The following is a 17,112-nucleotide window of genomic DNA, read 5'->3' as shown; positions in this document are numbered from 1 at the left end:
TTTATTGAGAATTTCAAAATTCTGTTCCAATCTTCGGATCGCGATGAAAATTCGAATTCTTATCAAGGAAAAATTTTTATATTCTCAAACGAAAGAGAAAAATGTAGCTACAATTTGAACCAATAAGAAAAAATAAGTAAATATAATTTTTATTGCAGCGAGAAATTTTACTTTTGAAAAAAATATGGGACTCATTTTCGCACTAATAGGCGAATCAATTGATTTTTCTATTTACAAATAAAGTGAAATATTTTTAAAAAAAAATTTTTTAAGAAAATTGAAATTGGAAATTTAAAAACACTTTTGAAAAAGCTTTTCACAAAATTATTCAAAGTAATAAATAAATGTATCCGTTCCCCCACCCCTCTCAAAAAAAATTTTTATTGCAATGAAATGAGGCATATTAAGAAGAATAATTTAGTAATAATTTTGCTCTGTATATATAGCGAATTTTAACTTATTAAAATTACTGTAAGTGATGAGTTTTAACGCGGTAGCAGTGGGAGGTGTAGATAGTGTCTCCCCTTCTAAATAAAAAAATTTTATAAATATTTTTTAAAAATGTAAAAACATTACAAAAAAGATTCCGTAACACTTTGCATTAATTTGAAACTTCAACTGTGTTCCAAGACATGCACCATGCATATTTAGCTCAAGGCCTCCTATTACTGAGCCATGATTTTACGTATAGTAATGGATTAAACAACTAATGATGAACCGACACAATTTAAAAAAATAAGGCCTGATATTCTGCTGACTTTCAAAGTGTTCCTTTTCAAACTGTTCCTTTATGTATGTAGGGCTGCCAACTGCTACGCCTTTTGCAAAATATTTTATTGAGTCGTAGACAATTAAAAACTGAAGCTTTCGGAATTTTGGGTAATTTTGCCAACATTTTAATAGTCTCTCTTCAAGAGAGCTAGTGCCAAAGAACCAAAGTGCCGTTTCATATAAGCTTTTGAATTATTTGTTGTGGTGTGGAAAACAACATTAAATCAAATTTACAAAACAAAGAATCATACATTAAAGCATATACTAGATTTTCGCAGAACTTTTAGAAAGTTGTCAGCCCTGTTTACGTATGGATGTCCTTCATAGAAAGAGCTGAACCCACGTTCAAACTTCTACTATAGAAACCGCAAGTTAATTCGCAGCATTAATCAAAGTCACAACAATGGACTAAAATAATTCTACTGTCTTTAACTCACTCTGGAAAACCTCACATATTCTTCGATTTTAAATCTTCAGCACATCTGCTTGATGGTTTTCTATAAATCTCGTAGCTACAGTGGTATTTGACAAACTCAACTCAGTGAAATCTGGACTTGCTTTCACTGAAACATGACACCTGATGTGGACAATAGTAGTGATCGTAGATTTTTTTGCTAAATTCCTAAAAACTGACAAGGATTAATTTTTATTAAAAGTACCGTTGATTTATTATGTAACTTGTTGTCTGAAAAACTAAGATTTTTTTTTTTTAATCTTTCTTCACATAATAGTTTATAAAATAGTATTATATAATCGTCGTTGCACAGCTGATCGAATTCTGTGTTTACGACTACCAATGTTCAACTCCGTATCACTGTAATTTTGAACCCAAATCAGAAGACATGGGAATCGTGTATTTGGAAGAAATTAGACTTCGAAGAGAACTTTTTGATGTAAACAACCCTCATTTGCGTTGCATGGAGAGGAAAACTTTCCACACTTAACCTGACGGCAAAGGGACTATAACCATTGATCCATCTACCACTGAGGATATTTTACGTCAGCTTTGTGGTCGGGACGAGCCGTTTGTGGAATTCGTATCTATTCTCCATCGCTGGAATTCGAACCCATATTATCCCATTAGGAGACGAGCGCTCTATCCCCTGTAGCACTGACCTATTGAATAAACTGTAAATTTCCATACTTCTGTTCTTATATTGTAATGCGTTCTGTGTGGTTACTAAATGTTATTTTTCAGCATAAAATGCCAATTAAACTTTATTCCTACATGTTTTAAAGCATTAAAAGAGAAAGATTTGAAATTATTAAAAAAAATTTAAAGCTATTCATTTACAAACATTAAATTGGTTTTATGTTGTATTTCTTTAAATTAATTCTGACAGCTTTAACTTGATAGATTATAACTTTTTCTTATTTTTGATCGAATTAGACTGATAATGTTCCAAAAAATACTGTAAAAAATATAAGTTTCATGTGAAGATTGTGTTCCTCATCGCAATTCTAATTACTGCGACTCTATCTTGTGACGCCATCCGATACTTCGCCACAAAGCGTTAACGCTTCGGTCTAACGAATCTCATTTTAAAATAAATCAAAAGGGAAATAAAAGAATACAAAAGGGATATAAACTAAAGAAGTAAAATAAAACCAGTCCTGCTACTTCGGCAGTGACGATCCGCGTGGATGGGGCAAAGTAAAAACGTTGTGTTGCCGCTTACCACTCACGGCCCAGATACCGGCCATCCTAGGAATGATGTATCAATGTGTTCCTTCTGAACTCTCTCCTGTTGGAATTAATTCATCATCATGTGTGAATCTCTTGTGCATGGATTAATTCATTGAGGGGATTAATCGAGTGCGAATATGGTTCACCTGGAGGCCCCTCTGTTTTTGGTCAGGGAGAGAGATGACTATCAATTGATTCTGGTGAGTTGGTGGAGATCTATCACACGCCTTTTTTGGGCAAAACATAATGTTTATTTTCGTGCTTCGTAGGTGGTGGACATCCGACGTGGTTGCGCACCTGTTTGTTCGTCAGCTAATTTTGTGGAATTTTTATGGTGTTGTGATCATCTAAATTCGATTGGATACCTTTGTGAATTGAAATTTGGATTATCCTCAATCGGATTATGTGAATAATACGTTATTGTGAGATGAATATATGCTGAAGCGATTGCGTGATTTGTTGCTGTCCTGATTTGGATTAAGAATGTGTTTTGTTCTGAGAATGTTATAATTATATTTCCTCTTTGAAAGTTATTCCGTATGGATGTAAATATGTTTTTAATTCGTTTAAAGTTAGATTTGGAACAACAGAAAAAATTCTCAATGTTAATTCTTTTAAATTTTTAGGGAAAATTTTTATGAATATTGGTTATTAAACTAATTGTGACCAACTATAACTCAGTCGGATTTGGATCAAAATAAATAAAAAGGGTTAATTTCTATTCAAATTATAATTTTTTTTTTAGAATTACTAATTAGAAAAGAAATATATGTATTTATAAAAACCTTACTAGTGTTCAAATATGTATCGAATCAAAGTTATTATTATTTTTATTTATTGGTAAAGTAATTTTAGTTAAGAAGCTGAGTGTAAATTTATTTAAAATAAATAAAAAGCCCCCTAATTGTTTCTTAACTTTAGCTTCACTGGCTTGAAACATATAACTGTTTTAGCAGTTTATTTTACTAGGGTTATTTTTAAGAAAATTTATTTTTAATTTTAAAAACGTATCATTATAGGTTCACGTCACTATGTAAACTATTACTATCCATGATTTTTGATATAGTGATAGAATAAAAGAAAAAAAGAATGCTGATAGAAGGAATGAAAATCGGTCGAATTGGTGAATCAGTTAAATTTAAAAAAATAAAAAAAAGAGAGAGAGAGAGAAAGAAAGATAAACGCATAATTTTTGCTCAATATTTTTTTTATTATTATTATTTTTCTTTCCCTTTAAACATTTGTTTTTCTATATAGTTTTTCAATGTATCTGCCTGTACCTGTATAAAAAGTACCTGTATACGTACCTTATAATTTTACTTATTTTTTGCTTTAATTGACGATAAATAACGTGTTTCAAAACTTTAAACTAGTACTTATATTATGTGCGTATCATGTTGTCGAACAGCTTAAATTTAAGCAGTATGTTATATTTAATATTCTAAAAATGATTGCTTCAATTACGAGATCCATTAATTCAGTATTTATTTTTTATTTAAATTTTTATTCTGCTCCTCCCACAGGAGATTTTTCTTCAAATAAAACCAGAGTTTACAATGCTCGTGTACCATAATAAATTTTATTTCCCGTTTTTTTTTTTTTTTTTTTTTTTTTTTTTTTTTTTTTGAAATCAAAAGCATCTGAGCACCTAGAAATTCATATTTAATTTATAACAAGCTGATTTAATCTTACCTTGCTGACTTGCGACACCTCATTAATTGATTTCAAAGCATGATTTTAAGAAATAAAAAAAAATCATTTAAAAACAGCAACAACAAAAAAAGGCATTCCTAAGGGTGAGTCTCAGCACGGATTCGCAGCTTGACTTTTCATTGATTTATTCAAACCATTGAATAGTGGGTGTAAGAAGAAAAAAAAAAGGGGGGGGGGAAGAACACGAAAACCGACTTAGAAATACTGTGATTAAAGGAAATTGAACTATGTGGACGCAATATTTGATCCCATAACTAAGTTTTAAATTTTCGTGAATAACTCTTATTAACCCTTTGATGTAGATGGAACACCATAACACCAATGTCCCTTTATATATATAATTTTAACTATGAAAAAAAACCTGTCATTATCGGAATTATATTTGTACTTAAATATTGAATCCAAATAAAGTAGTTTTAAAAAAATTTTCATTTATATTTAAAAATTTATCAATAATTAACTTTGTCAATTAATGAAATTTCAACCATGAATTTAACTGTTTGTCTTGAATTTAAATAACTGAAAATCTAAAAAATTATTTTTTAGAAGATTTTACTTTTAATACAATAAAAGACACTTTTGTTTCCTGCTGTGTTTCATTACCATAAATAATTAATATGCGCAATGCAATCTTTTTCACTTTTACCCATATTAATACAGAATTTGTTTAAAATACCATTAAATGAATTTTTTTTATTAATAAACGTTATTAGTTTTTGTAAAATTTTTTTCAATTTGTTGGAAATGTAATTATGCTAATTTTTGTGTTTCGAATCCTTACTGTATAAAATTTGCAATCTATATCAAATCAGTTTTAATTTTATCCTGCAATGGCACATACCCTCAACATTTTTCAATGGAAATTAAATTTTAATTCAGCATAATTTACATTTTCTGGTATATTTCTTTATCGCATACTTTCATTTTGAAATATACCTTGTCCACCACCCTTACATCTCAATTTATTTATGTTTTTCTTTAAATTATTAAGAAAGTTAATGTCAATAAGGACTCCTGATTTCTTGTACCAATATATAAATTCTTAAAATTAAAATAACGAAACAAGAAATAGTTTATACTTTATGTTTACTTTCACTGTGCTGTTGCGATAAGTTCTTTATAATTAAATTTATTTATTTGATTTATTTTTAAATTTAACTGTCAAAAGTATAATTTCTACAACTTTAACAATGCTCAGCAGATAGTATAACATCATCATGAGGTTTTTTTTTTTCTTACTAACCATTCACATTTTTCAGTGTAATAAACCAATTAAACCAGATTATCATACACAGAATAGTAGACACTTGCAATTATTTTTCAAAATGCAATGGTAACTTGGATTTGAAGATTTCTGGTCAAAACAATCTGTTTGATAACAAAACACTAACGTTGAACAGGAAAATCGTATTTTATTGAAATTTTATTGTTGTGTAAGTGTAAATAACCACTCTGGAAACTTTACGGGTAGGGTGGTTGCATAAGCTTAAAAGAATGAGAGGAAAAATAAAAGTTAACTTAAAAAATTTCATGAATCTGTGAGATATTTTACATCTGCCTCTGGTTGGTATTCTGACTCAAACATTTAAATTATCTGTTGAAAAAGTTTTTTTGAACGTAAAAAAATACATCTTTGAAATTTCAAACCTGTACTATTGAAAGTAAACAGTGGAGTACAGAGAGTGGGGAAACCAGCCAATGATGACATCCAATTGACCACTAAGCTCACTAAAACTTTAGATTTATTACTGTAATTTTTATTATGAAATTAAAAACATTTGATCAAATATTTCACTCGAGCAATTGTGGCATCTATTTGACCACTGTGGACACATCATTGAATTAAAAAATGTTCACAAATAAATATTTAGCTGAAGCAAAATATTTTATGAAAAGTAAAGTATGATTTTTATAGCAAATTTAATAATGTAATTTTAGGTAATAAAAAATATTCTTTACATGTAAGAAAAATTTAATACTTTCTAAGCAATAAAATTTTCTCAGAATAATTCCAGTATGCACATACATAAAAGTGAGTTAAAAGTTATGGTTTTAGTTATTTATAGGTGGCTTTTTTTTTAACCTNCAAAATAATCCGATTTTTTTGATTTTTTTTAAAAAAATCAAAAAAATCACGAACCCTGGTATGCATACATAAAAGTGAGTTAAAAGTTATGGTTTTAGTTATTTATAGGTGGCTTTTTTTTTAACCTACCTCTTTTTAGTGATTATACTACTCTTTTTAGGGTCAACTAATCAAATAATTTGCCTTCAGATGGCAGACGAAGCAACTTGAAAATTTTCTAACCATTTATACAACAAAAGTGTTATTGTTATGTATCAAAAATTCTTTAATAAATCTTTGTCTTAATTTCCCTATTTTGAAAAAAAAATTATCACAAATTAATTCATATAAAAATGACTTTTTTTGTTGCTAGTCTTCAATAAGTTCCTTACATTACTCTATGAATCAATAAAAAGTTACTGGTTCTTTTAAATCAGTAAGCCAGAAAACATAACAAGGTCCATAAACAAGAGAACTAGTCTTCTTAAAATGCTCAGTGTATTTTAAATGGATAAGATTTAAAGTAAACTTCATTAGAAATTTTAAAACAAAAACAATAACTATAAAGTATAACAAACATCTAGCAAAGATCTTTTTACTGGAGAACAATCGCAAAAGAAAAGAGCAGAATGGAGGAAGGTTCTCTAGACAAAAATATTTAAGTGAATTTTTTTTTGTTTTTTTTTTTTTTTNTTTTTTTTTTTTTTTTTTTTTTTTGCAAATTACTATTTTATTTGATTACAATATTTTAATTTTTAACAGGTATGTATCAATTTTAATTGCTGAAAAATATTGGAGAAGGAAAGTCTCATAAAACTTTTAAAGAAAATCATATTTAATTTGTGGCACCTCCTTCTGATCAATCTGGTTTATTTTCTTATGATCTGTAGTTAAGTGGTTTCAGACCAGTGGACCACTTATTATTTTGAATGCTAGTTAATAAAAAGATCGTGCTTATTTTATTATAATGTATTTTTTATTTGTTTCTTTTTGTGAATAATACTGAATAATCTGCTTATTTTTAGGCCAAACAAAGGGCTTCTGTGTTGTGGCTCCTTTCCAAGGCTTATATGCCCAAGATTCCCCCAGAGTTATATGAGCCTTGCTACAGGGATCACGAGGTAATTTTTTACTTTTTGACATTTTGACTATTTTAAAACTAATATTACGTAAGATAAATTTTTATCTTTGTTGTATACAAAGTACATATTATAACTACATACATACAAAGTACATATTACTACATATAAGTATATATTAATTATCTGTTAGAAACATTAGAGTTCATAAAATGAATTGAGACAATATTAAAACATTTCTAAATTTATTTCATTTTAAAAAATATACTTTTCCCCAATTCTGCAGTTTTGGGAAATGCTGTGGTTAAGTTCCATAGCTGATATTCTGTAAAATAGATTTTTTTAGATAATAGGTCTTTAAGCTACAAACAAAAATCTAAACATATGTTATTCAATAAAAAAAATACTTAACAACCTAAAATCAATGCCAATTCTTATACAATAACATTTTGTTATTAGTTAAATGATATATAATTAACTAAAGAATATAATAAAATAGAAATAACTAAAGAATATAATAGTAGTGATAAAATAAATGTCACTAATTTAAATATTAAAAAAAAAAAGTTAGCATAAGATAAATTAAACTCTCTTTCTTTTTCAGGCACTAAGACACTTTTCTCTCTTTCTTTTTTTTCCTCCATTTGTTACGAAGAACTAGCAGCTGAGATATTCAGATAAAAACAACATTGAAAACATTATTTGTTTTTTTATTTACATTGTTTTGCTTAATTCACGCTAAGTACAAAGTATACCCTATCTTCATTTGGATTTAAGGACTGAACTTCAAATTGAAAGGAAAAATGAATACTGTGTAATTTCTAAAAAAAGAAATATTATTGAACAATAAATGGACTTGAGTAGATTTTTAATGAACACATTTATAATTTAAACCGAAACAAAACCTGTCTCCATGTGTTACTTTTAAACATTATAAATATAGATAGTTTATTTACTGAAGTTGTCTTTTCTTTAATTCTTTTGTCTTTTCAACAACTTTCATTAAACTTAAAACAATATAAATTTTTAGCTATCCTAAATGCAACAAGAAGAAATAAAAATATATATGTATATGTACATGAGATTTTTAGAACGGATCCCAAATTTAAAACAAATTGTTCATTTTGAGCATTAAAAAGTGTCCGAAAATTAGAAATTTCCTAAAAATTAACATCGAAGCATGTGACTTTGTACTGTATAATTTATTAATTCTGTTCCAGAACATGCTACATTCTTTCTTTTCTAAGGCAAATTGAAAACTGTTGATCAGTTTTGTCACACAAAATGTTAGAAAGTAGTTTATGATTTCAGATGTTGGCATCTCATAGATGTGAAAATATAATTATGTAAATTATTTTGCATCGTGCGCTCTGTAGTTGTTTACCTTCCATAATGGTGAATTCTGGTATTGCATTCCATGCTCCATTAAAATGTTCATATATAAAATATATGAGGTTTTTGATCTAAGTTCACTAGTTTCTGGTTTCTGTCCTTTACTTTTTAAAAAGACAATTGTATCAATTGTCTGCTGTACCCATGCTACTGAAAATGAAGACTGAAACTAGTGATGTGCAAGGTTATAGTGAATTGAAGGATGGGTCCTGTACACATGTGTAATAACATAAATGAAACCTTTCTCACTCTAGTCTCAGTTTGCTAACTTTTAAATCTTATTATTTTTAATCATAATTAAACCATAGAAAGAAATCTACTAATTTGATATTTATATATTTCTCTAAATTTTTATACACTACAAAATATTCCTTAAACTTCAAAATTTCTGATTAATTTCCTTTGTCTTTAACTTCCTTGATACCTTCAAATATATTTTCAAAAATGTGTTTTGATTTTAACAGTTTTTAAGTATTAAAAGGCTATAATTCAGTTATAAACATTATGTTTTACATGTTTTTTTTTTGTATGTCTTGAAATATTATGAAAATTATTGATGTTTTATTACTAAAATGTACAGATGAATTTTTTTCTGTCGTAATACAATGTCAGCTTGTGCAAATTTGAGAAATGTAATTATATTTATTGCCCTATATTTTATTATTTTCCACTTATAAATTTTAATATATAATTATTTAATCACGTGTCTGCTATCAAACATTAAAACCTAGGATATTATTTTTATTTTATTTATTTGTCGAATAATGTAGCTAAGTTTTGTAATAAGTTTAAAAGAATTTTATTATTAGAAGTTAATTGTTCAAAAAATGAAAGTGTTTAAACCGTATTTCGTGTATAATTTATTTTTTTTTATTTTTTTTTTTTTTACTCACATAAATTTATAATTTCTGATTTATCACTGCTTTTAGTTCAGCATTCAGTTTCCATATGATGTTTTATGACTAGTAAAAAAAAATTTTTAACCGGTAATTATGTGAATGAAATTAAAATTTATGCAAATATAATATAAAGATAAAAATCAATTGTCTTTTTATTTACCAGGATATTTTTTCTATTATTGTTATTGATTTAAATCCTTGGCATAAACCTCATTAATTAAATCGAATTTTAAAATGTTTTATTTTAGGGCAATGATCGTCTCAAACCACAGATAGTACATGCTTTGGCTAATGCTGAGTTGTATTGCCTGGCATTGGCCAATATCTATGCAGATCCAAATTATCATAATTTAAATCACCATGGAATAATACAAGTGCTTACACGAAAAGGAATTGAAATTAATGAGCCAATGGATGCCAATTTAACTGAAACTGTATTAGTTCAAACAGCTCCAATTAGAATGGTTTGTATTCTCTTAATTTTAATTCATTAAAAAATTAATTTATATTTATTGCTACCCAAGTTTTTTTTATCAAATTTATTTTGTTTATAAATGTTATGTAAATCTAATTATACAAGACCCCATAAATTTTGTATAGTTAATTTCCAATATTCCCTAGTTGAAACTAATTTTATAGAATATAGATGTTTCCATGTTACAATTATTCTAGGTATAATTATTTTTTTAAAAAGAAAACATTGCTTTTGTGTATGTTGTGTATTATTGCATCAAAAATTTTAATCTTTATTTATAAATCTTATTTTTTTCATAATGCAAGATTTGTAAATGCCCCAGGTAGGTGATAAAAGTAAAGTGAGATTACAAATACAAGACCAATCAAATATATGCTGTAATATCATCAAATATTTATAAACACAAATCCCACCTGCCTAGACACAATCTTTGGGTACTTGCTTCGGCAGTACATATGCTAAAATTGGAACGATACAGAGACACAATCTTTGGCAATTCTGAAAGGAGGTTATTTATCCTTTTAATTTCATTTAATTTAAAGTCATTTTAATAATTATATGGTTATATACTGACTACTAATGTAACAGTATCAAAGTATGACTAATGAAAATATATATAAGTAATAAATGAATTGTATGTTAAAATATTTTTCAAAACTTTACATTTCTACAGTGTTCTCACAAATATCAAAAAATTGTCTGGTTTGCATATTATCTCTACTTGTTTTAGGCTTATTTAAAATTTTTAAAAATTCATAAAGTGTGCCATAATTTTGAAAGAAGAAATGAATATAGGTGCAATGTCAGATTTGTATTGTTATTCACTTTTAATGTTATAATAAATAATAGAATGGGTGTATTTTAACAACAATGACGCAATTTTGTTTACCTTAAGGTATGCCCAGTACAGTTTCACATTGATGGTGTACAATTGTTCTTTTTTTTTTTTAAGCATGCTTACCTATTTTTCCTCACTAGTAATTTGACTACAAACACAAGCAATTTCTTCGACTTGCATTAAAAAATAATAAAACTCTTAAGCTATCCATATTTTCTGACCTTCTGTGTCTTCCTTGCTAGGATAAATGGGCTCAATCTTTTGAAAATCTTTAATTTACAGAAATTTATTCTGATATAAACTAGTTTGGGCATAATTCTTTTTTCTATATATTTTAGAATAGTATTCTGCATTCAAAATTGTAGGTTACCACACTAATGTAGCATAGTAGGTAAAATTTCATGGTAAAAAGATTTACTTTTTTAATTGAAAAAAATTTACGTATCAGATTATTCTTCTCTTAATTGTTTACTTTTGTTAATAATTTAAATTTATTTCCAGAATGCACATATGGCTGTGATTGATGGCATAATGGCATTATTTATTAAAGAAGTTCTTATTCCGGAAAAAGTGATGGAAGTTGTTAGGTAAAAATATTTTTACACACTGTATCAATGTTACTTCATTTTTTTTTTTTTAAGAGAGTTTAAAACTTTTTTTTTTATCTAAAATGTATATTAAAAATTAAGATTATATCTATGTGCATATATTAATTCATAGGTGAAAATGTCTCTTTTCATAATTTCAAAAACAAATACTTTATTCTTCATTCAATTTCCTGTTAAAGTTAAGAGTTTATTTTTAGATTAAATGTGTAGCATTTCTTGCAAATAATTATCATGAAAGATAATCTGTACAGTTTTTCAGACAGAATTTTCAAAACATCAGAAGGGTTTATTGTCATTTTCAATTCCCATTACAGTTTAATGCATTAAAATATCAGAAAGGCTTGGATCATTTCTGATTCCCTTAACGGGTTAGTACATGCCTTAAAATGAAAATTAAAAACTTTTAATGAAAATCAATTTCAACAACAAAAAATAAATCAGCTATCTCTCAGATGTTCCAAAATTGTCTGCTTCTTATGATTTTTTTCTTGATCTCTTACTGTTTTTCCATTAATGCTTGTGTTAGCTAGATATTTTAAAGATTCTTATACCAGTAACTACTGGGTACCATTCATAGTATTTCATTTTTCCCAAAATAATCCTTTCTATAAAAAGGGGAGCACAATGATTCATGGATTCTCTGTTAATAATATGAAGATGCTTTAATGAAGATGTTCGTATTTAAACCTCCCTGTTGCCTGCATTAATTCTAGCATGTCCACAATTACAATATATATTTTTTGTATACACACACATGTCTATAAACTTGTTAAATGAGTTCTATATACATGCAGCTTGTTAAATATGTTGAGATGATCTCGGGGTTAAATCATTACAAAACGCCTTTAACGAAATATATTTAATAACAAAGCACAGATGATATTCACGATGCAGTGGCATGGAGGAAACTGATTACAATTAAGGATTTTACATTACTGCTTAGAGCGCCATCTATTGAGTTTTAGAAATTATTATTAATATTAAGAAATATTATTAACACAGCTTATGTTGTGCAGTACATAAAACTTTTTATATTTCTTAGTTTTTTATGTCTTCTTTCTCTATTTTCTTTTTATCCTTTTTGTCTTTATTGTGCTATATCTATACACATACAGTGAAACCTCCTGTTATGGACACTCCTGCAAAACGGACGCCTCTCAATACGGACATATTTTTAATTCCCCGGGAATCTTCTATGAATAAACCATTACGTACATTCTCCGCAAAGCGGACACTCCCGTATCATATGTCTATTTTTAATTCCCCGGTATCATATGTCTAACGTGAGTTTCTATGCTAATAGGAAAATTATATTTATTTATCTGTAGCTACATCCAGAATTTTGTATTTATATCAAACTTCTTTATATATTCTTTTTTTATATTTATTATATAAAAAAGAATATATAAAGAAACTTCTTTTTTATCTCTTTTATATATTTCTTATTGTTTAAATAAATATTCTTGTAGATATTTACGGTATCCTTGAAGATATTATTTAATTATTTCTACATCTTTGAGAATAATCTAAAAACAATTTACGGTGTTAAATTTCGTTATTAGGGTACCCTTCCCGTAAACGGACAACTCTCATAAACGGACAAATTTTTTGGTCCCATGAATGTCCGCTTAACAGAGGTTTTACTGTATTTATATATATATAGTATTTCTATGTTTCTACTTAAACTTATTTTAGTTTTCCTTTACCATTCATGGTAAACAATAACCCTACACAATTTATTTATAAATATGATTGTAGTTTTAAATAAAGGAAAATTAAAGTATGTAATGTGGTTTTTGATGAAGCGATTAATGATTCTCTCTTGCGAATTTCTGCCTCACCAACTGATGATGCTCTAATCAATCATAAAAACTATGAATATGTATCACTTGTATGGTGGGCAATGGATTTTCACAAAAGGCTTATTAGAAAGCCTAACACTTATCACACCCTTACATCTGTTTCTTTTGTTGTTCGCATTTATTAAGTTTGATTGCTATTAAATTTCGTCCTTTTTACTCAGTGCATCATTCTACACTGAATCACTTTGTAATAAATGCTTTTTGCATTTAGAGAAGTCTCACCTTGTAACCTGGCTTAATCTAATAAAGGTTTCATTTCATTGTGTAGCCGCTTCTCTGTTGTTAATCCTGAAAGTGAGCTACCTTATGATAGTGAAGAAGCTGCATTACTGTGGATCAACAAATGCTGTCTAAAAATGAGACACAAAATAGAAGAAGATCTAATTACTAGCCATAGTCCTGATAGTCCAGACTCTAGTCAAGTAAGCATGAATAAAATTAAACTTTTTAGACAAATCTTGTATTTCATAATGCTCTTATTCACGAGCTATATAATAATGCTCTTATATACTAAATTTATAGAATGTATTGAAATGTATAATTGTTTTAACCTTATACAATAACCCCTAATTCCATAAATTAAGATCATCCATGATCAAATTAATTTTATTCTTTTTTTAATTTATGAAAGTAGAACAAAAAGTTATCATTTATTTGAAAAACACACATTTTTTATTACAATTTCAAATTCTCCCAAAAAATGGTAATCGGAATGTAAATTATGTGTTTTTGCAGTTTGGTTCAGATGGTGCTGTAATTGACAAAAATAAAAATGGATCAGATGCAAAATGCTGAAAATAAAAATATCTCAAAAAATATGTGCCAGATTGAAAAAATTAAAATTATCAAAAATAATAAGTGGCATAATGTCAAAAGAGATAAGTAGTGATGAAAGAGATAAATCAAGATGTAGTGTAATGTCAGAGGTAAGTAGTGTACAATAGCCTCAAATCATATAGTGTTCCTCAAGGAACAAGAGAAGAAGAAAAAACAATATATATGAATGAATAACACAATGAAGGTCATTTTAAATTATTATGTTCCAGCTTATTATCAATAAGTATCTTTAATTGTAGTGATACATTAAGCTAACTTATTAAATTGTGATGAATTCATAAAAAATACTAATGATCATTTATTTTTGTCCTAGAAAATGAATTATTTTGGAATTCTTAGATGGTGGTTTTTTTTTAAGATGAAATAAAGTACATGTTTCACACCTGAATGCTAATAATATAAAACTATAATCAGTATATTTTTAATTCATAGCAAAACTTTAAATTTTTTTAACATAATTAGTTTTTGGGCAATAGTAAATTTTCAATGTTTCTTGCTCTAATTATTGAAAAGTATAAAAGTTAGAAATATGACAAAATATTTATTCCAATTTAAACTTATTTTTTAAATATTTTATCAAAAACTTTAAAATAGTCTTCAAAAGTAGGCATATTAAACACTAACCAAGTTGTTTAAAATTGAAATGAATTGTCTTTGGCAGTTTGAGTGTATTTCGAAATTACTTTTACAGAAAGTGTTAGATTTATATATTAATACTACTAATTAATGCTTTACAATGATTATATATTCATGTTTAAACTTTGTGTTTGTTGTATAATTTATTGTTTTTGTTTGTTTTCATTGCAGTTGCATAGGGGTAATACTTCATTCATCGCTTTAGCTCAGGACTTGGGAGATTTGAGTGATGGATGCTGTTTATCTGCTGTTCTTAGTTTGTATTGTCCTAGGTTTTTTAAATGGCAAGGTCAGTTTTTCTTTATTTCTCAAACATATTTTAAATTGAGAGAAAAATATTTAAATAGCCTATTTGGCAATATTATGCATTTTCGAAATATTCACGACCGTATGGTTTATTTATTTAAATAAATTAGCAGTCTAACTCTATAATGTGTAAATTAAGATAATACATTAAATAACAAAATCTTTTTTATTGCATCAAAAAGCAATATAATGTTGCATACATTGTTGTATGCTGTTTTATACATTGTTTTGTTTAAAGCAGTATCGATTATTGCAATTATCTGAATCAGTGGTTCAACACATTTCCATTGCTCATGTTCATATGATAATTTCTCATAGGAGTGGTTAGTAAATAAGCTATGAACATATGTAATGTTTATATTTTTAAACTGTGTAATCCAATTCCTTTTTTTTCCCCTTGTCATAGATCCATAATTTACTTATCTTTTTATATAAATGTATGTAATAACAATTTTACTAATAGTCATATTTAATAAGCCAAATGAGCTAGTAGAATTTTGAAATTCAATAATCAAACTGATGGTTCGCTGAACGCTTTTTGTTTTAAGTGATTATTTTCATTGGTTAATAAGACAAGAAAAGGATAGATTGATAATAGGACTTATTAAAGTAAATTTATAACGTTTAATTTTCAATTCGAAATCAGTGTAATTATTTAAATTTAATGTTAATCAGGTTAGAGAAACACAAATTTAAGTTAATTCTCTTGATTTCTTAATACTAGTAAAATTGTTAGGAAACCTTAACAGTGTACAAGAGGACTAAACAATAGATCGTAAGTATTTATAGTAAGCACTTCTTATTTTTATTGGAAACCCCTGTTCCTTCTGCATTCCAACTCCATCTCCATTACAGGAGTGATGAAAAATCATTAGTCGTTAAAGTCAATATGAAAAAGAAACTAACATTGTTATTTGGCACATGAGAATAATGGTTTGTCTAGAAAACAGATATAAACAGGGTATCCGCGCACCTGAAAAGTCATGGAAAGTCATGAATTTAGTATTGAACAAAATTTGTCATGAAATGTCATGATTGTAACTATTTTTTTTAAAAAAAGTCATGGAAAGTCATGAATTTAGGTCGCCAAAAAATCTAATTATCAAACTGGAATTTACCCCTCCCCCAATTTCTTGGTGTTCCGAATATCTGAATTTTTAACAAACTCCCCACTCATAGTCATATTTTATTAAAATATAAAAAATTTTTATCATGTTCTTTCAAAAAATGGAAGGAAAAAAAAACGTCATTTCTAGAGCAAATTATCTTTTAAACTTCTGTGATTTCAGAATTTTTATTGTTTATTTTTTTATTTTATCAATTTGAAATTCTAGCTGAAGCAAGCCAGTGATTGGTGAATTATTTTTATTCCGAAATGAGAACAGAAAAATCAGAAGTATTTCTTTCCTTTCCCTTGAACAAGAAAAGTATCTTTAGAATATAATTCTGCAGAAAAAAGAGGAAGAAAAATGTCTTTTGAGCTATTTTATTGCTTCAAATCTTTATTTTCTCTGTTTTTTAAATTAAAAATCTATAAATATGAAGATGCAGAGTATAACAGTTTTGGTTACACTAGGGGTGCACAACCTGTGGCCCGCGGGCCAAATGCGGCCCGCCAACCCTCAATGTGCGGCCCGCTACCGCAATCTGAACAAAATGAAAAAAAATAATTAAATTTTTTTTTAAATAAAAAAAAAATTCGGAAATTTGAAATTTACGCATTTAAGTTTTTGACGCACCCAATTTCATTCAATGTAGTTTTCGATCGCTTTTTTTCGATGGTTACCTCTACAGATTTAGGCATAGTTTTGAAAATACCATTATTTTGAACACATCATTATTACGATATACGAATTTCTAATTTTAGTTATTACTTTTGACTCTCTTCGAGTGCTCCGATTTTATCGTAAATTCAATGACTTTCCGGTAGTTATTGCTGCCCAT

The 17,112-nt window shown here is 27.4% G+C and overlaps 1 protein-coding gene across 7 annotated transcripts in view; it reads left to right on the top strand.

Moving 5' to 3' along the window:
• LOC107453320 (patronin) overlaps positions 1-17,112 on the top strand; it is an 82,420-nt gene that overhangs the window by 47,488 nt on the left and 17,820 nt on the right. For 5 of the 7 annotated variants that reach the window (XM_043042683.2, XM_043042681.2, XM_043042682.2 and 2 more), the window contains exons 3-7: positions 7,262-7,357; positions 9,855-10,070; positions 11,421-11,506; positions 13,658-13,811; positions 15,034-15,151. In XM_043042683.2, the coding sequence (XP_042898617.1) occupies positions 7,262-7,357; positions 9,855-10,070; positions 11,421-11,506; positions 13,658-13,811; positions 15,034-15,151 (670 nt within the window). Of the gene's footprint in view, positions 1-2,404; positions 2,659-7,261; positions 7,358-9,854; positions 10,071-11,420; positions 11,507-13,657; positions 13,812-15,033; positions 15,152-17,112 lie in introns of those variants that run through there. The other 2 variants (XM_071177505.1, XM_043042686.2) reach the window with 2 other exon arrangements.

This window comes from Parasteatoda tepidariorum, chromosome 2 (assembly GCF_043381705.1).
Source record: "Parasteatoda tepidariorum isolate YZ-2023 chromosome 2, CAS_Ptep_4.0, whole genome shotgun sequence".
In the NCBI taxonomy this organism is placed as follows: Eukaryota; Metazoa; Arthropoda; class Arachnida; order Araneae; family Theridiidae; genus Parasteatoda; species Parasteatoda tepidariorum.
This window is presented reverse-complemented; position numbering and strand designations above follow the sequence as displayed.